The 17,207-nt window shown below is 40.8% G+C and overlaps 1 protein-coding gene across 1 annotated transcript in view; it reads left to right on the top strand.

Annotated features, from left to right (window-relative positions):
* WDFY4 (WDFY family member 4) overlaps window positions 1-17,207 on the top strand; it is a gene marked incomplete at its 5' end in the record, with an annotated part of 260,170 nt that overhangs the window by 139,854 nt on the left and 103,109 nt on the right. Inside the window, one exon of the mRNA XM_082672941.1 lies at window positions 12,715-12,792. Within this exon, the coding sequence (XP_082529067.1) occupies window positions 12,715-12,792 (78 nt within the window). The remainder of the gene's footprint in view (window positions 1-12,714; window positions 12,793-17,207) is intronic.

A 17,207-nucleotide genomic window follows, 5' to 3' on the forward strand; every position in this document is an offset into this window, starting at 1 on the left:
TCTGTCTGAGTCTCACAGAGGCTCTGATGCCCAAGAAGGAGAAAAAGAGGAGGGAAGCTGGCTTCTTTGAGGAGGCCTGGTACCTGCAGTTCCAAAGCTTTTGTCCTTTGCTACACGGGAGTGTCTTTTTTTAAAAGTAGTCAGTCTCATGACAATTGAATTTAATAAAAACAGCACAGTTCAAAAAAGACAAATTAGAAACCACTGTTCATCTTAGAAATTAATATGTGAGTGAATTTAACAAGAGATGAATTGCGCTGTGGTGATCTGGTCCCTCTTCACCCACTCCAAGCACCAGTTGTTTGTCATTATTGCTGGAAATATGATTATTACTCTGGTATTGCTTGACATTTATTAAGAATCCAGGGGCTATGTCTCCACCGTAGAGAAAAGTGCAATTATCTGGGCACTTGGAGAAAAGAGCATTTCCTGGCCTGAGTCGTCCAAATAGATATCTTCCAAAGACACCTTGACTGTGGCTTGATGCAGACCCAGGCCGTTCTGTCCCTTAGTTCCTGTTTACCTTCATAAGGAACTGCTAACCTTTTACGGGTGCACGTGTAGGTGTTATACAAGATTTACCAACAAACAGGGAAAGCATTTCATTGTTTTCTCATTAACTGCTTCTACCCTTTAACTAAAGCCAGGTCTCCAGTAAGAACTTATATTTGAAGGCAGATATATCAACCTTATGTAGAGAAGGCATAATAGAAAAATTGCGTATGTGATCTGTTTATTGAATGTTTCACAACCAGGAAAACATTGAATTTCAGACGGGTTTAAACATGGCAGTGGAAGTGAAGGCCAGAACTGCCCAGCTCCTGACCTTTGTTCTTTGCAGACCCAGAAATCTTATCACCTGGCCCTATATCTGACCATCACCAGTGTTTTACTCTGGGCAGGAAGTGACCAGCTGCAGAGAATTTAGCTCAGAGGAGTGCCAAAATCTATGAGCTTCATTTCAGTCTCTCAAACTTTCGTCTATTGTTGTCTCCATTTGCCAGACACTTGGGAACAGGGATGGACGTTGTCCTTGAGGAGCTTATTCTAGGGGGGCTTCAGGCGGGGAACCCAGCCGCTGTAATGTGGAGCACTGCCTCTGCAGGCTTTGCACTCTGCCCTGGGGCCCTGAGGAGGCGTGCTGGGAAAGAGAATTCTTGATAATTACCAGTTACATGATCATGACAAAGGGCTCACACAGACATGGTTTCCTCGGTTGCTCACTGCCAGCCAACTACACGACACTGTTAATCCGATCCCTCATCCTCTCAGCCTGCACTGGTGGAGGAGAGGTGAGCAGTGTATTTATTTTATAATTTGGGCTATAATCCATTAAGCCTGTTATTTATCTTGTTGCTCAAATCGTTTGAGCTTTTTGCTCATAATATTTCATTGATCTCACACTTGCTTTCACTTAGCTCTGTTGATCTTTTCTCACAGATCACAAATACGAATCCAAATGAATTTTATGTGTTTTAATGCAGTTTCACTATAACCCTTCCTGACATTTTTGGTGTGTGTATTATTCAGGAAAAGTTATGTTACAGTAACAAACACCCCCAAAACGAATTGCCCTAAAATAGCAAAGGTTTCTTTCTCACCTGTGCTACACGTGCATTGTGAGTTGGTTGGGAGTCTTCTGTGCCTTAACCTCGCCCAGTGATACCAGCTCATGGAGTTGCCGTTGTCTAGAACTTTGAGCACTGCCATGGCAATTAAAAAAGAGCTTAGCAAACAGAGCATGAGCCCTTAAAGTTTCGGCGCACCTCTCCCTGGCCTCACCTATGGCTCAAAGGTGGCAGGAAGGGTGAATCATGCCATGTAGCTACAGGAGGAGAGAACTGGAAATATTTGGCAAACAGCACTAACGACCAAAGCCCTATATTTTTTTTCAGTTTTTCTTTTCCATGCAAAATCGATACACATTTAATTGTTGTTATTGTTAGCATATTTTTTTCTAACCTCCTTTAAAAAAAATCTCAGTACATCAAAAACCTGGTTCCATATCATCAAAACTTCTTTGACACCAGGACTGCCGTGAACAGTTGTGCAGGTTACGCACGAGGGCATCTGGCCAGCATGGCAAAAAGAAGCCGAAATCCAGCCTTTGTCCCACTATTCAAGTTATCCAAGCAGGTCCAGGATGGCATCTGCCCAAAGGGGACACAAAGGTGCTGTATGGGCTAGTGGTGGCCCTTTGTGAGCATAACTTGTGGTGACTGCATAATGCTCTACAGTAAGGATGAACCATCCCTCCACGTGTTGATATTTACATTGTTTCATTTTATGCTGCTATAAATAAGATGGTGGAAAATACTGTCCAGTGAATATTCGTGCATATATCTTATGATTTCCTTAGTGTAAGTGACTAGCAGTGAAAATTGTGAGAAGAAAGATTAAAATGCCATGCATGTGTCAGCACATGGTAGATACAGTGGCATTTCTTACTACTGAGTTTAGTTCCAGACCCGACACATGCCGTGCTTGGCTGGAGAGTCCAGGACCTACAACTGTAACGTTGGTACTAAGTTTCCAAGCAGGATCTGAGAGGCTGTGTTTAGATATGGGTCTTTCTCCTTTCTGGCTAGGCCATACAGCTGTAATTACAGGACTAACGATGCTTTAAACCAACAATGTAATGACTGTCATCAGTGACAGCAGGCGCTTCCTGTGGGAGAGCTTGGGCGGGAGGGTCACCAGCAGCTGGCCGGCCCCAGGGGTGCCCCTGGCAAAGCTGGGCACCATCAAGCTGAGGTCAGCTCACTTAAAGGTGACCCTCCAGGTAGGCTGTGCCTTGTTCCCCATTCCAAGATCTGATCTGTGTTCTGTAGCCAAACCCTTCCCTAAGGAGGCACTGGGACAGCAAGGCAGAGGCTCTTTAAACCAGATCTGCTTTCCCTCTCAAATCTCCAAACGGCCTTCTGAGGCCCTTGGTCCTACTTTAGAGGTTCTCAAACTCTTTAACACACAGGCAGTTGCTAAGCAAAGGCTATTTTGCTCCAATAAGCAATGCAGAGCTTTGCTCTGAATTTGTCTCCCATTGATGTGCCATATTCACTGCTGCCCAGGCAGATGGGCCTCTGCCCTTGAACCGCCCTCCTCCTGTCTCCACATCCAGAGTGTGACAACTTTTCAGGGCATGAAAGGTCTCAAAAGCAATTGCAAAGTAATGTTTGCTTAGCACTGTGGCAACACACAGGGTGGAAACCACGTGGGAGACACTCACGTGATGGCAGAATCCAAGAAGTCATCTTCCAGCACTGCCAACTCCCGTATTGTTGGAGTCACTCATCTCACTTGTCCTCAGTTTCCTCTTCCGTAAAATGAGGATGATAATAATACAGGTTTGTCAGGTGGCTAAATGTTAAATGTGATAATGCATATGGAAACTCCTTTGTCAGCTGTAAAGTGCTATGTGCAAATTAGTTAACTGGATGTAATGTTGAGAGAACGGACTAAGGGATAACAAATATTTGGGCTATCAGCACTTTTATATAACTCATCAGGTTAGGTCCCTGGTCAGGTCCCTCTCCCATCCTCCTAATCCACTATTCCAAGCCTTCACCCCTGCTCAGCGCTCAGGGGAAGCAGAGCCATCTTCCCCTTTACTCTACCCTGGAACTGGAAGCCATCAAGTGTGAAGCACCTCACTCAGTAGTGTTCTGCTCACACACTCATCCACATCTGCACCCATCCTCAGGTCCTTCCATCCAGCTTCCAAGCATGAGCCCTTCCTCATGGCTCAGGTCAGCCTCTCCATGGGCTGCTGATTCCATCCTCTCTTCTCTCATCCCATGGAACCTGTGCCACCTTCCTCTTCCCTTTGCTTTTCAACCTTCTCCCATCTGCTGCCAAGCTCCCCACAGCCTAGCAATACACTTGGGTTGTATCCTTCCTCTTATATTGCATGGCCCTACTCCCACCTCTTTTTTTCTCTTCTTCCGATTCAGGTTTCTTGAATGAGTTGGCAGTATTCATCGTCTCCATTTCCTTATCTCCAAATTTCTGGTTGACTCGCTGCCGTCTAATCATTCCTCTGAAATAACTTGTAGAAATTACCGAAGACCAATTTCTGTAGACAAACCCAAGACATTTTCAAGCTTCATCGTACAGGACTTCTCTGCTGCAATCGCTGTGGCTAAACAGCTCTGGGTCTCCATGACATTTCTCTTTCTGATTTTCCTTAAACTTTTCTAACCTTTCTTCTCCTATCCTAAACTTTGCTAGTGTTCTCTGGTTTCCGACCTTGGCTCATCAAGCTCCTCTCTGCACGTATTCTCCATGAGGCATCTTATCATCTCTCACTATTTATCATTTGATTGCTGGTGGCTCACAGATCTATATAGAACTTGGAACTCTCACTTGAGCTTTCTTCTAGGGATGTCCAGCTGTACCACTGACGCTTCAAATTCAACATGTCCTCATATCGCTTAAACTTGCTCTTTCTCTTGTTTTTGTGATATCTATTAATTTTTCTTAGTTTATCTAATTTAATTTGTTCCATTAGGCAAACTAGAAGTTTTAGAGTAATTCTTACCCTCTCATACAGTCACCAGTTTATCCCAATTTTATTTTCCATGTTGTTCTTGAATTTGACTCCTCTACTTCACCCATTCCACCCTGTGAGCCCTCACTTGCGCTGTCATGATAGTGTCCTAAGGGAACTCCCTACTTTTAGTCTTGTCTTCATTAAATCCATCCTTCAAATTGCTACCAGAGCGAGTTAGCAAAAATGCTAATGGGACCACATCAGGCTTCTATTTAAAACCTCTCATTTGAGATTCAGCTAAAGCAGCATCTCAACCAGGGAGCCTTCACTGAACACCATGGTGTCCTCTTCTTTGTGCTGACTGTGACCTGTGTCACCATGTCCCAAACATAGCTCTGTCTCAACATTGGCCATGTCGACACATAATTATATGCTCTTCCACTGCACTCCACAAAAGCAGATATGGGGCTCGTCTTTGTACTGCAGGGCCTGGAAAATGGTAGGTGGACAATGGCTATTGATTGAACTTAACAACAGAGAGAAAATTTGAGGGTAGACATGGAATATCTGAGCAAGGGTGTAAACAACACTGGGCTGCAGCTATTGTCGTTAGGGTATTTATTTGAAGAGTAAATATGATATATAACTGAAATCATATAGCATTTTCTATAACTGTTAATTCAGAAGAGACCATCTAGGTCAAATTTTTCAACTGATCTTACCCATGACTTACACCCAGATAGTCTCTGGGTGACCCTTTTATGAAGTTTCATTTTACTGTCTCATCTTATCTCTATAATATCTCTTTGGACTAGACCGAGGAGGTACTGTTACCTTCATTTTATAGATGATAAATCAAATTGGAAATATTAAGTTATTTGCCCATGGAATGTGGCTGGTAAGGGCCAGGAACCAAGCTGTCTGGACTTTGATTCTACGTGAAACACTCTGATTTAGCAGCGCTCAGAACAGCATGAAAGTTTGAATATCTTTTCATATATCTTGCCGGAGTGTCCCTGCCTGAAACTCCCCCACTTAACCCCCTGGGATGATCCACACCAGGCCTGTTCTTCAGTGAGATAGCACATTCGTTGTTTGACAGGGGCTGCTTTGTGTCCAGGTTCCCTCACGAGTTCTCTTCTCCTGCCGCACATCTCCAAAGCATCATATCAGAAAAAAGACTGGGCTTTGGCCTTAGATGTAAAATTAGATGTAAAATTAGTCAAATTTGTCAGCATTTTATGTCACTTGCACTGCTCATAATGAATGTTACTTGTATAAACGTGTAACAGCAATATTAAGGAAATTTTGTAAACAAAAAAAAGAAGAAGAAAGAAAGAAATCACCCTATTCCCACTACTCCAAAACAGTAACTGGGGTTTTAAAAATTATATTGTTTCCATAGTTTTGAGTCTTTGCTGGTAAATACTCTTTTATTTTATTGAAGTATTAGCACACATAGAATAAAAGTGTTCCAGTCATAAATATACAAATTTAAGAATTTTAATGGCGTGAACATGTGACCACTACCCAGATTAAAAAATACAACATTCACGGCTCCCCAGAAGCACCCCCCACTCCATGCCCGATTCTAGTCTCTAGCACCCCCAAAGTAGCCAGTTTCCTGGCAGCTAATATCATACATCAGTTTTCCACTTTTTACTTTTATGTGTGTGAAATAACATATCATATGCTCTTCTTTCTGGCTTATTTCATTCCAAACTGTGTGAAATTTATCCATGTCTTTTCATGAAGTAGGAGTTCATTCACTTTCATAGCAGTTGACCAACATTTTCATAGAGTTCTCAGACTTTTTGGTCTCAAGACCTGTTTACCCTCTTAAAAATTATTGAGACTTCAAAGAGCTGTTGTTTATATCGATTGTATCTATTGATATTTATCATGTTAGAAATTAAAACAGAATTTTAAAAATAAGGCATTTATTAATTCATTTTAAGATAGCAGTAATAAATCCATTATATATAACCATAAATAGCATTTTTAATAAATAGATTTTTCAAAACAAAAAATTTTGAAAAGAGTAGTACGGTTTTATATTTTGCAAATTCTTTAATATCTATCTGGCTTAGAAGACAGCTGGATTCTCATATCTGCTTCTTTATTCAATCAGTTGTAATACTTTTAAATTTATTTTTTGGTTGAAATACATGAAGAAAATCTGGTCTTTCACAGATATGTAGTTAGAAAAGAAAGGAGTATTTTAATAGAATTTTCAGAAAATTATAGATATTCTTCTTTGATACTACACCAAAATTCAACAAGTAATAGTTTCTGAAAGGTTACTTGAAACTTTTATCAGTGAAATTTTTGTACTCTGTTACAGTAAAATGTATTGATTATCTTGTACTTTGAATGGATATTGTAACCCATACATGATTTGTAACATGCATTGGAGCATGAAAGTAACATACAATGAGAATATTGGTTCCCTGAGTTACGAGATCTCCCAAATGTTGACATGTTTCATTATGCAATATGGAAAAATCATATTCATGTACCACCAATTTTATCAGAAAAATATTTATCTACTGAGAAACTGTCAGGCTCACAGAGGCAGGTACAAGCTTTTCAACATTCTGATATTCGAAATTTGAAAGCCCAAATTTCATCATAGGCAGAAAATACTGTTAGTGGTTTTATTTGATATGACAGGTTCACTTTGTTCATTTTCAAGAAAAGATCTGCCACATATCCAAGTCTTCATAACTAGTTTTGTCTGTCAGTCATTCTTTCAAATTAAAGTGATCAAAAGCAACTAGTTCAGCTCACAGCTCTAACAATTATATGAGTGCTTTTCCTTGAAATGAGCATCATGGTTTTTGGTGTTCAGAAGTGCTTTACGCAGATTTCCCGTTTATCACACAGACTATTAAAAACGACTGTATTCAAAGATTGAGATTTCATAAAATTAATCATTTGTACTGTTTCATCAATGACATTCTTTTTTTTTTTCAAAGTTTTACTTCTATGTAGCAGGACCCTTTTACTTTTCCATTTTATTTATTTTTAAAATAAATTTATTTATTTTATTTATTTATTTTTGGCTGCGTTGCATCTTCATTGCTGCACGCGTACTCTCTCTAGTTGCAGTGACCACAGGGGCTACTCTTCATTGTGGTGTACGGGCTTCTCATTGCAGTGGCCTCTCCTGTTGTGGAGCCCGGGCTGTAGGTGCACAGGCTTCAGTAGTTGCAGCACGCGGGTTCAGTAGCTGTTACTCGCGGGCTCTAGAGCACAGGCTCACCAGTTGTGGCACATGGGCTTACTTGCTCCACGGCATGTGGGAGCTTCCCAGACCAGGGATCGAACCCATGTTCCTTGCATTGGCAGGTGGATTCTCAACCACTGCACCACCAGGGGAGCCCCATCATTGACATTCTTAAGTGAAGATTTTTTTTCTCCTATGAGTTCCTAGTGGTGAGGACTACATATAATGATTATTTTGGAAATTGTAGATTCACATGCAATGGCAAGAAATAATACAGAGAGATCCCATGTACCCTTTATCCAGTTTCCCACAATGGTATCATCCTGCAAAACTGTAATACAGTATCACAACAAGGAACATTTCCATCACTACAAGAAGTTCTCATATTGCCCTTTTGGGATTGTCTTTTCTTACTCAGCATAATTCTGTTTCAGATTCATCCAGGTTGTTGCATGTATCAACAGTTCATTCTTTTTTTTTTTTGTGCGGTACGCGGGCCTCTCACCACTGTGGCCTCTCCCGTTGCGGAGCACAGGCTCCAGACGCACAGGCTCACGGGCCCAGCCGCTCTGCGGCACGTGGGGTCTTCCCGGACCGGGGCACGAACCCACGTCCCCTGCATCAGCAGGCAGACTCCCAACCTCTGCACCACCAGGGAAGCCCAGTTCATTCTTTTTTATTGCTGAGCGGTACTCCATGGTATGGATGTTTCATAGTTTCTTTAATCATTCACCTATTGAAGGTCATCTGGGTTGTTCTTGTCTATTATGAATAAAGCTTCTATAAACATTCACATGCAGGTGGTTGTGTGAGTATAAGTTTTCATTTCACTGTGATAAATCCCAGAGGTTGCAACTGCTGGATACTATGGTAGTTGCCTAGATATAAAAAAAAAATCTACTGACCTGTTTTCTGGAGTCGCTGTACCATACATTCCACCAGCAATGTGTAAGTGGTCAAGTTGCTCTGTATCATCACCAGCATTTGGTGTTGTCACCTCTTAATTTTACCCATTCAGATAGGTGTGTAGTGATTTCTCATTGTGGTTTTTATTTTCATTTTATTAATGGTTAATGGTGTAGAACATCGTGCTCATGTGCTTCATGTGATCTGCATGTCCTCTTTATGTCTATTCATGTCTTTTGTGCATATTCTAATGGGATTTTTTTTTTTTGCTCTTGAGTTTTAAGAGTTCTTCATACTAGTCCTTTGATTGAGGTGACTTGCAAATACTTTCTCCTAGATTGTAGCTTATTATTACATCATTTTTAAATTTTTTTTTTTTTGCGGTATGCGGGCCTCTCACTGTTGTGGCCTCTCCCGTTGCGGAGCGCAGGCTCTGGACGCACAGGCTCAGCGGCCATGGCTCACGGGCCCAGCCGCTCCACAGCATGTGGGATCCTCCCGGACCGGGGCACGAACCCGCGTCCCCTGCATCGGCAGGCGGACTCCCAACCACTGCGCCACCAGGGAAGCCCTATTACATCATTTTTATGTGGGTTTTTGTGGAACAAAAGTTTTTAATGCTGATGAGATCCAATTCATTTGTTTTCTTTTATGCTTTTGGTGTAAAATCTAAGAACTTCAGCGATTTGTTGAGTGAGAGCGGTAAAAGCAGACATCTTTGCTTTGTTTACAGTCTTAGAGAGAAAGCATTTATTGTTTCACATTAAATATAATGTTAGCTGTGGGGTTTTGTAGATGATCTTTATTATGTTAAGGTAGTTCCCCTCTATTCCTGGTTTTCTGAGAGTTTTATTATGAATGAGTGTGGAATTTTGTCAGATGCTATTCTGCATCAGTTGATACAATCATGTCATTTTCTTCTTTAACCTACTAACATGGTAGATTATCTCAATTGCTTTTTGGGTATTTACAAGCTTTGTGTTCCTGGAATAAACCCACTTGGTCATTGTATGTCATTCTTTTTATGCATTGCTAGGTTCTATTTGCTAATATTTTGTTAAGAATTTTTGTATCTCTATTACAACAGCCAGGACATGGAAGCAACCTAAGTGTCCATTGACAGATGAATGGATAAAGAAGATGTGGCACATATATACAATGGAATATTACTCAGCCATAAAAAAAATGAAATTGAGTTATTTGTAGTGAGGTGGATGGACCTAGAGAGTGTCATACAGAGTGAAGTAAGTCAGAAAGAGAAAAACAAATACCGTATGCTAATACATATTTATAGAATCTTAAAAAAAAAAAAGCAAAACACATACTCATTCTGAAGAACCTAGGGGCAACACAGGAGTAAAGACGCAGACGTAGAGAATGGACTTGAGGACACGAGGAGAGAGAAGGGTAAGCTGGGATGAAGTGAGAGAGTGGCATGGACATATATACACTACCAAATGTAAAATAGATAGCTAGTGGGAAGCAGCCGCATAGCATAGGGAGATCAGCTCGGTGCTTTGTGACCACCTAGAGGGGTGGGATAGTGAGGGTGGGAGGGAGACGCAAGAGGGAGGGGATATCGGGATATGTGTATATGTATAGCTGATTCACTTTGTTATACAGCAGAAACTAACACAACATTGTAAAGCAATTATACTCCAATAAAGATGTTAAAAAAAAAAAGAAAAAAAAAGAATTTTTGCATCTCTATTCATGAAAGATAGGTTTATTTTCCTGTACTCTGTTTGTCTGGTTGTGGTGTAAAAGTATAAGCGTATTGCTAGCTTCATAAAACAAATTGGGAAGTGTACCAATTTTTTCTATTTTCTGGAAGATATTTTGTAAAATTTACATTAATTCTTGCTTAAATATTTTGTAAAATCCTCAAGCAAAATCATATGGACCTGGAAATTTATTTGGGGGGAGTATTTAAATTATGAATTCAATTTCCTTAACTGTTATAGTCTGTTCCAATGATATATTTTATATTGGTTGACATACAGTAATTTATGTTTTTGCAAAGGATTTGTCCATTTAATCTGAGTTGTCACATTTATGTGTATGTAGTTATTTGTAATATTCCCTTGCTCTCTTTTTGATGTCTGCAGGGTCTGTAGGGATAGCCTCTCTTTCATTCTTTATATTGGCAATATGTGTCTTCTTTTTATCTTTGTCAGTATTTCTACAGGTTTGTAAGTTTTATCGATCTTTTCAAAGAACCAGTTTTGTTTCAATGATTTTCTCCATGTTTTTCTGTTTTTAATTGCATTGATTTGATTTCTGCTCTTACCTTTATTATTTCCTTCCTTCTGCTTGCTTTGGGTTATTTTTCTCTTTTATTCTAGTTCCTTTAGTGGGATCTTAGATTGACTTAGAAATTGTACTCTTTTTTTTTTTTTTCAGATAGGCTCTATGATACAAAACATTTTAAAATTACATCATTTAAAATATTTTAATTTAAAATCTTTTCATCTGTATTAGGGTAAAATTGTATATATTTAAGATGCACAACTTGATGTTTTGATGTACATATACATTGTGAAATAATCACCACAATCAAGGTAATTCACATAGTTACCTTTTATTTTCTGATGAGACCACTTAAGTTCTAACTTCTTAACAAATTTCGAATATATAGTACAATATTGTTAACTAGAGTCACAATGCTGTACATTAGGTTTTCAGAACTCACTGTTTTGCATGACTGAAGCTCTGTATCCTGTAATCAACATATCCCCATTTCTGCCTCTCCCCAGCTCCTGGAAACCACCATTCTACTCTCTACTTCTATGAATTTGACTATTTTAGAGTCCATATATAAGTGAGATGCAATGTTCTGGCTTATTTCACTTAGCATAGTGTCCTTCAGGTTCATCTATGTTGTTGCAAACAGCACAATTTCCTTCTTTTTAAAGGCTGAATTTTATACATACATAAAACATATATATAATGAACTTTGTGATGATTTTTTTTCTTTTGTTCTGTTAATGTGATGTATCACCTTGATTGATTTGCATACATTGAACTATCCTTGCATCCCAGGGATAAATCCTACTTGATCACGGTATATGATTCTTGTAATGTGCTGTTGAATTCTGTTTGCCAGTATTTTATGGAGGATTTTTGCATCTGTGTTCATCAGGGATATTGCTCTTAAATTTTCTTTTATTGTGGTGTCTTTGCCTGACTTTGGTATTAGAGTGATGCTGGCCTCATATGATGAGTTGGGAAGTATTCCCTCTTCTTCTATTTTTTGGAAATTTAAGAAGGTTTGGTATTAATTCTTCTTTGAATATTTGATAGAATTCTCCTGTGAAGCCATCCGGTCCTGGGCTTTTCTTTTTTGAGAAGTATTTGATCACTAATTTAATTTCCCTATTTGTTATTGGTCTGTTCAGATTTTCTAAAATTTAACTCTTTTCTAATGCATGCATTCGGTGACATATATTTCTCTCTCAGTATTGTTTTAGCTATGTGACAAATTTTGATACATACTGTACTATGTATTTTTAAAAATTTCCCTTGAGACTTACTTTTTGATCCATGGATTATTTAGAAGTATATTGTTTAGTTCCCAAGTGTTTGGAGATTTCCTGTTATTGATTTCAGTTTGATTCTTTTATGGTCAGAGAACATATTTTACAGGTTTTAATTTTTTAAAAATTTGTTGAGATTTATTTTATGATCCAACATGTAGTTTGTCTCGGTATATATTTTGTGGGGGCTTGAAAAATGTGTATTTTACTATTGTTGGGTGCACTATTCCATAAATGTGAGTTACTTGAACATTTTTTAGAATTCCATTTTAATTTATCTATTATATTCTAGCTTTTCTAGTTTTTCTTGGGAGGAAGATTTATCTGCTACAAGCTAGTTCGTCGTAGCTGGAAGTGGAAGTAACCCATAAGCATGTATGTGAGTGTGTATGTGAATGTAACAGCATAGGTGGTACATGTATTCATGAGGTTGTGATTGATTTGACCAACAAATCCTGTAACTCTTACTTCCCCCGACAACTGGTCAGAGTAGAGAAGTTCTTACCTCAGATCACAGCTGTTATTAGTTGTGACTTGTTTTGTCTCTTCTCCAGGACTTCGTGTCATGTATCGAGAACTACAGACGAAAAGGACAGGAACTATATGCATCTCTATACAAAGATCATGTACAGGTAAGAAACAAGGCAATTCCCTTCTCTGCACAGTAGACCAGAACCTACCTTGAACCTGAAATAAAGAATCATAAGAGCATTTGGTTTAAATTCTAAATTGGCTAAGCCAATAATTGGTCATCAGTGAGTCAGTCCTACCTTCATGACCTGTGCCATGGGATTTGGACCCACACTGTCAGCAGCTGAGGAGATAGGCAGTGTTTCCATCCACTTATCTACTCATTCATCCATTGGGTGCCTCAGATCCTGTGCTAGGAGCTAGGGGCATGATTGTAAACACAGCAGACGTGGGCCTCACTCTCGGGTAGCTTACTCTAAAGGAGAGATATACATTAAATAAGTGCACAGATAAATAGATCATTGTAACTTGGAAAGAGCAATAGACAGGGAAAATACAAGTATAATGGGAGATTATAACAAGGGGAAGACTTTAATTTGGGCAGATCAGAGGCCCTCTCCAAGGAATTGATCTCTAAGTTGAAATCTGAAGAAGGAGGAATATGGGCTAAAGTATTTTAAGGAAGTGGTTTTGACTAAGGGGAGGGAATGTGTGAAGCTCCTGAGTCGGGAAAGCACTGGATGTCATCAGTTAACTGGAAGAAGAGGAAATGACTGGGATGATCTGAGCTGGGAGGGGACAGGGGTGAATGAAGATGAGGCAGGGCCAGAGCAAGCAGAGGGGCTTGCTGCCACCTTAGGGGTTTGGCTTGTTCTCCTAAGGACAGTGGGTTGCCACTGATGAGGGTAGGTTTAGATGTTGAAAACCTCTCTCTAGGAGTGATTTCTGTACAGTCTAGGTAAAGAGCACTGGCTGTCATGCCAGGGACATCTCTATTTGAATCTCAGGTCTGCCCCTTCCTAGGACTGAGCCTAGTCTGAGCCTCAGGGTCCCCATCTTTAAGACAGGATAATACTGCCTACCTGTAAAGATTAAAGAGTGAGTATGGAACACCTAGACAGTGGCTGGCAGGGAATAGATGTCCCATATATGGTTAATGAATGGCTAAGAAGTTCATTTTTAGGCGGTATTATTGATGTTAACAAAAATTTTCTAAAATGATTGCGAGTAATAGAACACAACAATAGAATTAAAACTTCACAAATTGTATTTTTACTTTACAACTTCTCTGTGCCAAAGCCTTGCTAGGTGTAGGAAAGGCAGAGATGATAATGATACTCCTCTGGTTGAAGGTTCTTAACACTCAGTAGAGGGACCAAGAGTAAAGAAATTAAAGCAGGGTGATAAGGCCAATACTAGGATGTTGTACTACAAAGAGAGGAGCAGTGGGGTATAAGGAACCATTGGGTGTGCCTGGGGTAAGGCGAGGGGTGAAGGAATGGTGAAACAGTAGTCCCCAAGTTCAAGGGAAACAAAATAGGCTCTGATCAACTTAAGCCAAGTACCCTGATCCAGTTATCTCCATATGTGCTTGTTTGGGAGCCCACAACATGCCCCCACGAATAGGGATGTGTGAGATGCACAGCGTGCACCCCAGAAACATACAGACTAGCAACACAGCCTCCCAGGCTGTGCTACATAAGGAGGTGGGCAGTTTATCAGACATGCCGGGGGGGAGAGGCGGTTTGGGGATAGGTGTCCTGCTGGCTTATATTTGCGTGTTATCTGCGCCCCTTGGACAGGACCTCGCATGTGAGTGCCTTACTACTTGAATTCACCAACTTCGTTCAGAACTAGCAATATGGCTAATAAATTCAGCTGCCATTGGGGGAAAAGTAAGATGAATCATTTAGGATTGCATCCTTTATTTAGGGATATCCCCATCACGCTTGTTCCATTTCAAGACAGAGGGTGTTGTTTATCTAAGCTTTCAAATCAGCATCTAGTCAAGAGTTTGACCATTTCTCTTCTTATGGTTGGAAAAGCCTGGAAGATTTGGTCATGGCTAGGAGAAATGTGCTCTGTGGTAACTGGTGGATTTCTGCTGAAATTTGAAAAACTGAAGGTTAATGGGGAAGGACAGAAGAACCTCGGCAGAGGCTCTGAGCCCATAAGGCAAGGGTCCAGCCTCCTGGAACATCAGTCTGGCTTATTTTCAGCAGCGGGCCTGGCTGGGACTCAGAGGGTACTTGAGAAAGTGGGACAGAGTTTTACTGTTGATTGAAGTATTTTTGAGAAAATCAGCGTTTTGAGGCTAATCCGTGAGGATACTTTCCAAGTGTTTAAATATTTAAGACAGATCGTTTCGATGTTTAAAAGAATGCAGGTGTTATCACTGTCTGCCGGAGATAATGGGGTCTGGAGTGTTCACCCCGCTTTCTTTTAAGGGGTGTAGTAGACTTTCCCGACGAAGGCCGCACTCCACTTCCAGAGAAGTCAAGTCCAAGTTCTGGAAAGAAAACAACCTTGTGAAATATGCCATGTTCTTCAAGGACAGCTTCTCCTAATTACACTCCGTGAGGTCCTTCCAAGAGGGTGGAGATAATGAGGTTCAAGGGCCCCCGCCCACACGGCTCTCAGTAACAGGTTGCGTAAGACTTTTCCAACTGGGCATTTTACTTAACCTGAGAGGTCACTGGCGATGCAGGTGCTCACAGCATGACAAGATAGCGTCACCCAGTGCCCTGGAAGCTAACCCAAGCATCCAGTATACCTCATCATCCCATCACCAGCAAATCGTGCAATTCTGATATTTAATCTCCCCAATTTCCCATCACTCCAGAAGTGCCGACGAAAACAGGTGCCTCTGCTCTGGCCCTGCCCAGATGCCCCTTTGCCATTTCCAGTTACATTTGTTCTCTTCTCTGTGGTCCGGCTGCTCTGGCGCTGCTCTGTGATATACCCAGGCCACCTGTTCTTATACTGAGTCCTCAGCATACCTTACAGACATGCCTCATTTTGTCTATATATTTTTTAAAATTACAGTTTTTACTGTTTAAAGTTCTATGCAAGATGCCTTCCACCCCAGAAATGGCCTTTCTTTTAGTGTGTGAGGGGCATTGCTCTGTCCCCTCTCTTTTGGGCTCTCTGGGGGCCAACAGACTGTTTCCATTTCTTGCTCAGTCTCTATATATCCATTACATTTTGGTAACAGCTCTTTCAGATATAAGTATCAGAAACTCAACTCAAACTGGCTTAGGCAACACATGAAATATTTTGAAAAATCCAGGAGAACATCACAGTTCAAGAAGAGCTGGATCCAGGTATTCAAACCCTGCTTCAAGGAATCTGCCTCCTCTCTCCCTCTCTCTCTTTTCTTTCTCTCTTTTTCGTACACACACACAAACACATGTTCACACAAACATTAAACACACAAGTGTATGAGATTACTAATATGTTTTAGGCAACAAGGCACATGGAGGAGAGAGCATTTGAGGCTGGCATGAACTCATGCTCTGCTCCCCAGTCTGTACATCCTGGAACCAGGCAGGGCTCATATAAAGGGTGGGAAATTATGTAACTTGCACAAAGGGACTGTCTCATTGCTGAGAGGCCTGCCTGTAGGCTGTGTATGCCTCAATGCAGATACATCAGGTGCCTTTTCCTGATGCACATAAGGTTGGCCAGCGCAAGGTGAGCAGCCCTGAACGTGGACACATCCACCTCTCTGCAGTCTGCTCTGTATGGCTCTAGAGACAACCAGTTCCAATCCCAGAGAATGATGCTCACTAGCCCATCCCACAACCATTCATCACCCACTGAAGCCAGGGCTGGGGTCAGCTGCACCCCAGCACTGGGAACTGAAAGTAGGAATGGTCTGGTTGCCAAGAGGAAAGTCTCAGTGATGCTACCCAAGAGCTTCTATTCAGCCGAGAATCATAGCTGCCTCTAATACACCAGCATCCCTGCCCCTGTGTCTGGTGTGGCATCTGGCCCACTGGAGGTTTGAACTGAATGGGGACCTTACCTTGTGCAGAAGCATGGGCATTACAGAACACCTTGCGGGTGCAGGAGCTCAGGACTTCTGCTTGTTTACTCATCTCATGTCCTTTGTCTTGGGACCACATACAGCCTTCCATCATGGACTAAACAGTCATTCATCTCTGAAGGATGAATGAGGGATCTTATCCCTGACACACATCTGTCTAGCTGCAGATATGCAGACAACATGTTTGCCCTGTGATGAAGACTCAGGCAGCTGTGAACCTCCAGGTTACATAGGTGGAGTCTTAGGGTGGAAGGGATGCTCTTAAAAGACTAATTTGAAACCCCGGATGAACAACCCAGTAGCTTGGGATTGTTCATCCTCTGTGAAGCTGAATATGGAACTACAAATGCAGCAACAATCTCCCAGGAGCTGAAATATTTTCCCCAAACACGTGTTCATTTCATATAACCAAATCCGTATAAAAGGCTTTGGATAGTCATTATTTTTCTGGAGTTTTTTATTAAACAATTGGAGTACTTGTAAAATGCTATAACTATTTAGGATGTGAATTTAAGAACTGTGGAGAAA

The sequence above is a fragment of the Grampus griseus genome, assembly GCF_964374135.1.
Source record: "Grampus griseus genome assembly, chromosome: 16".
NCBI classification, from domain to species: Eukaryota; Metazoa; Chordata; class Mammalia; order Artiodactyla; family Delphinidae; genus Grampus; species Grampus griseus.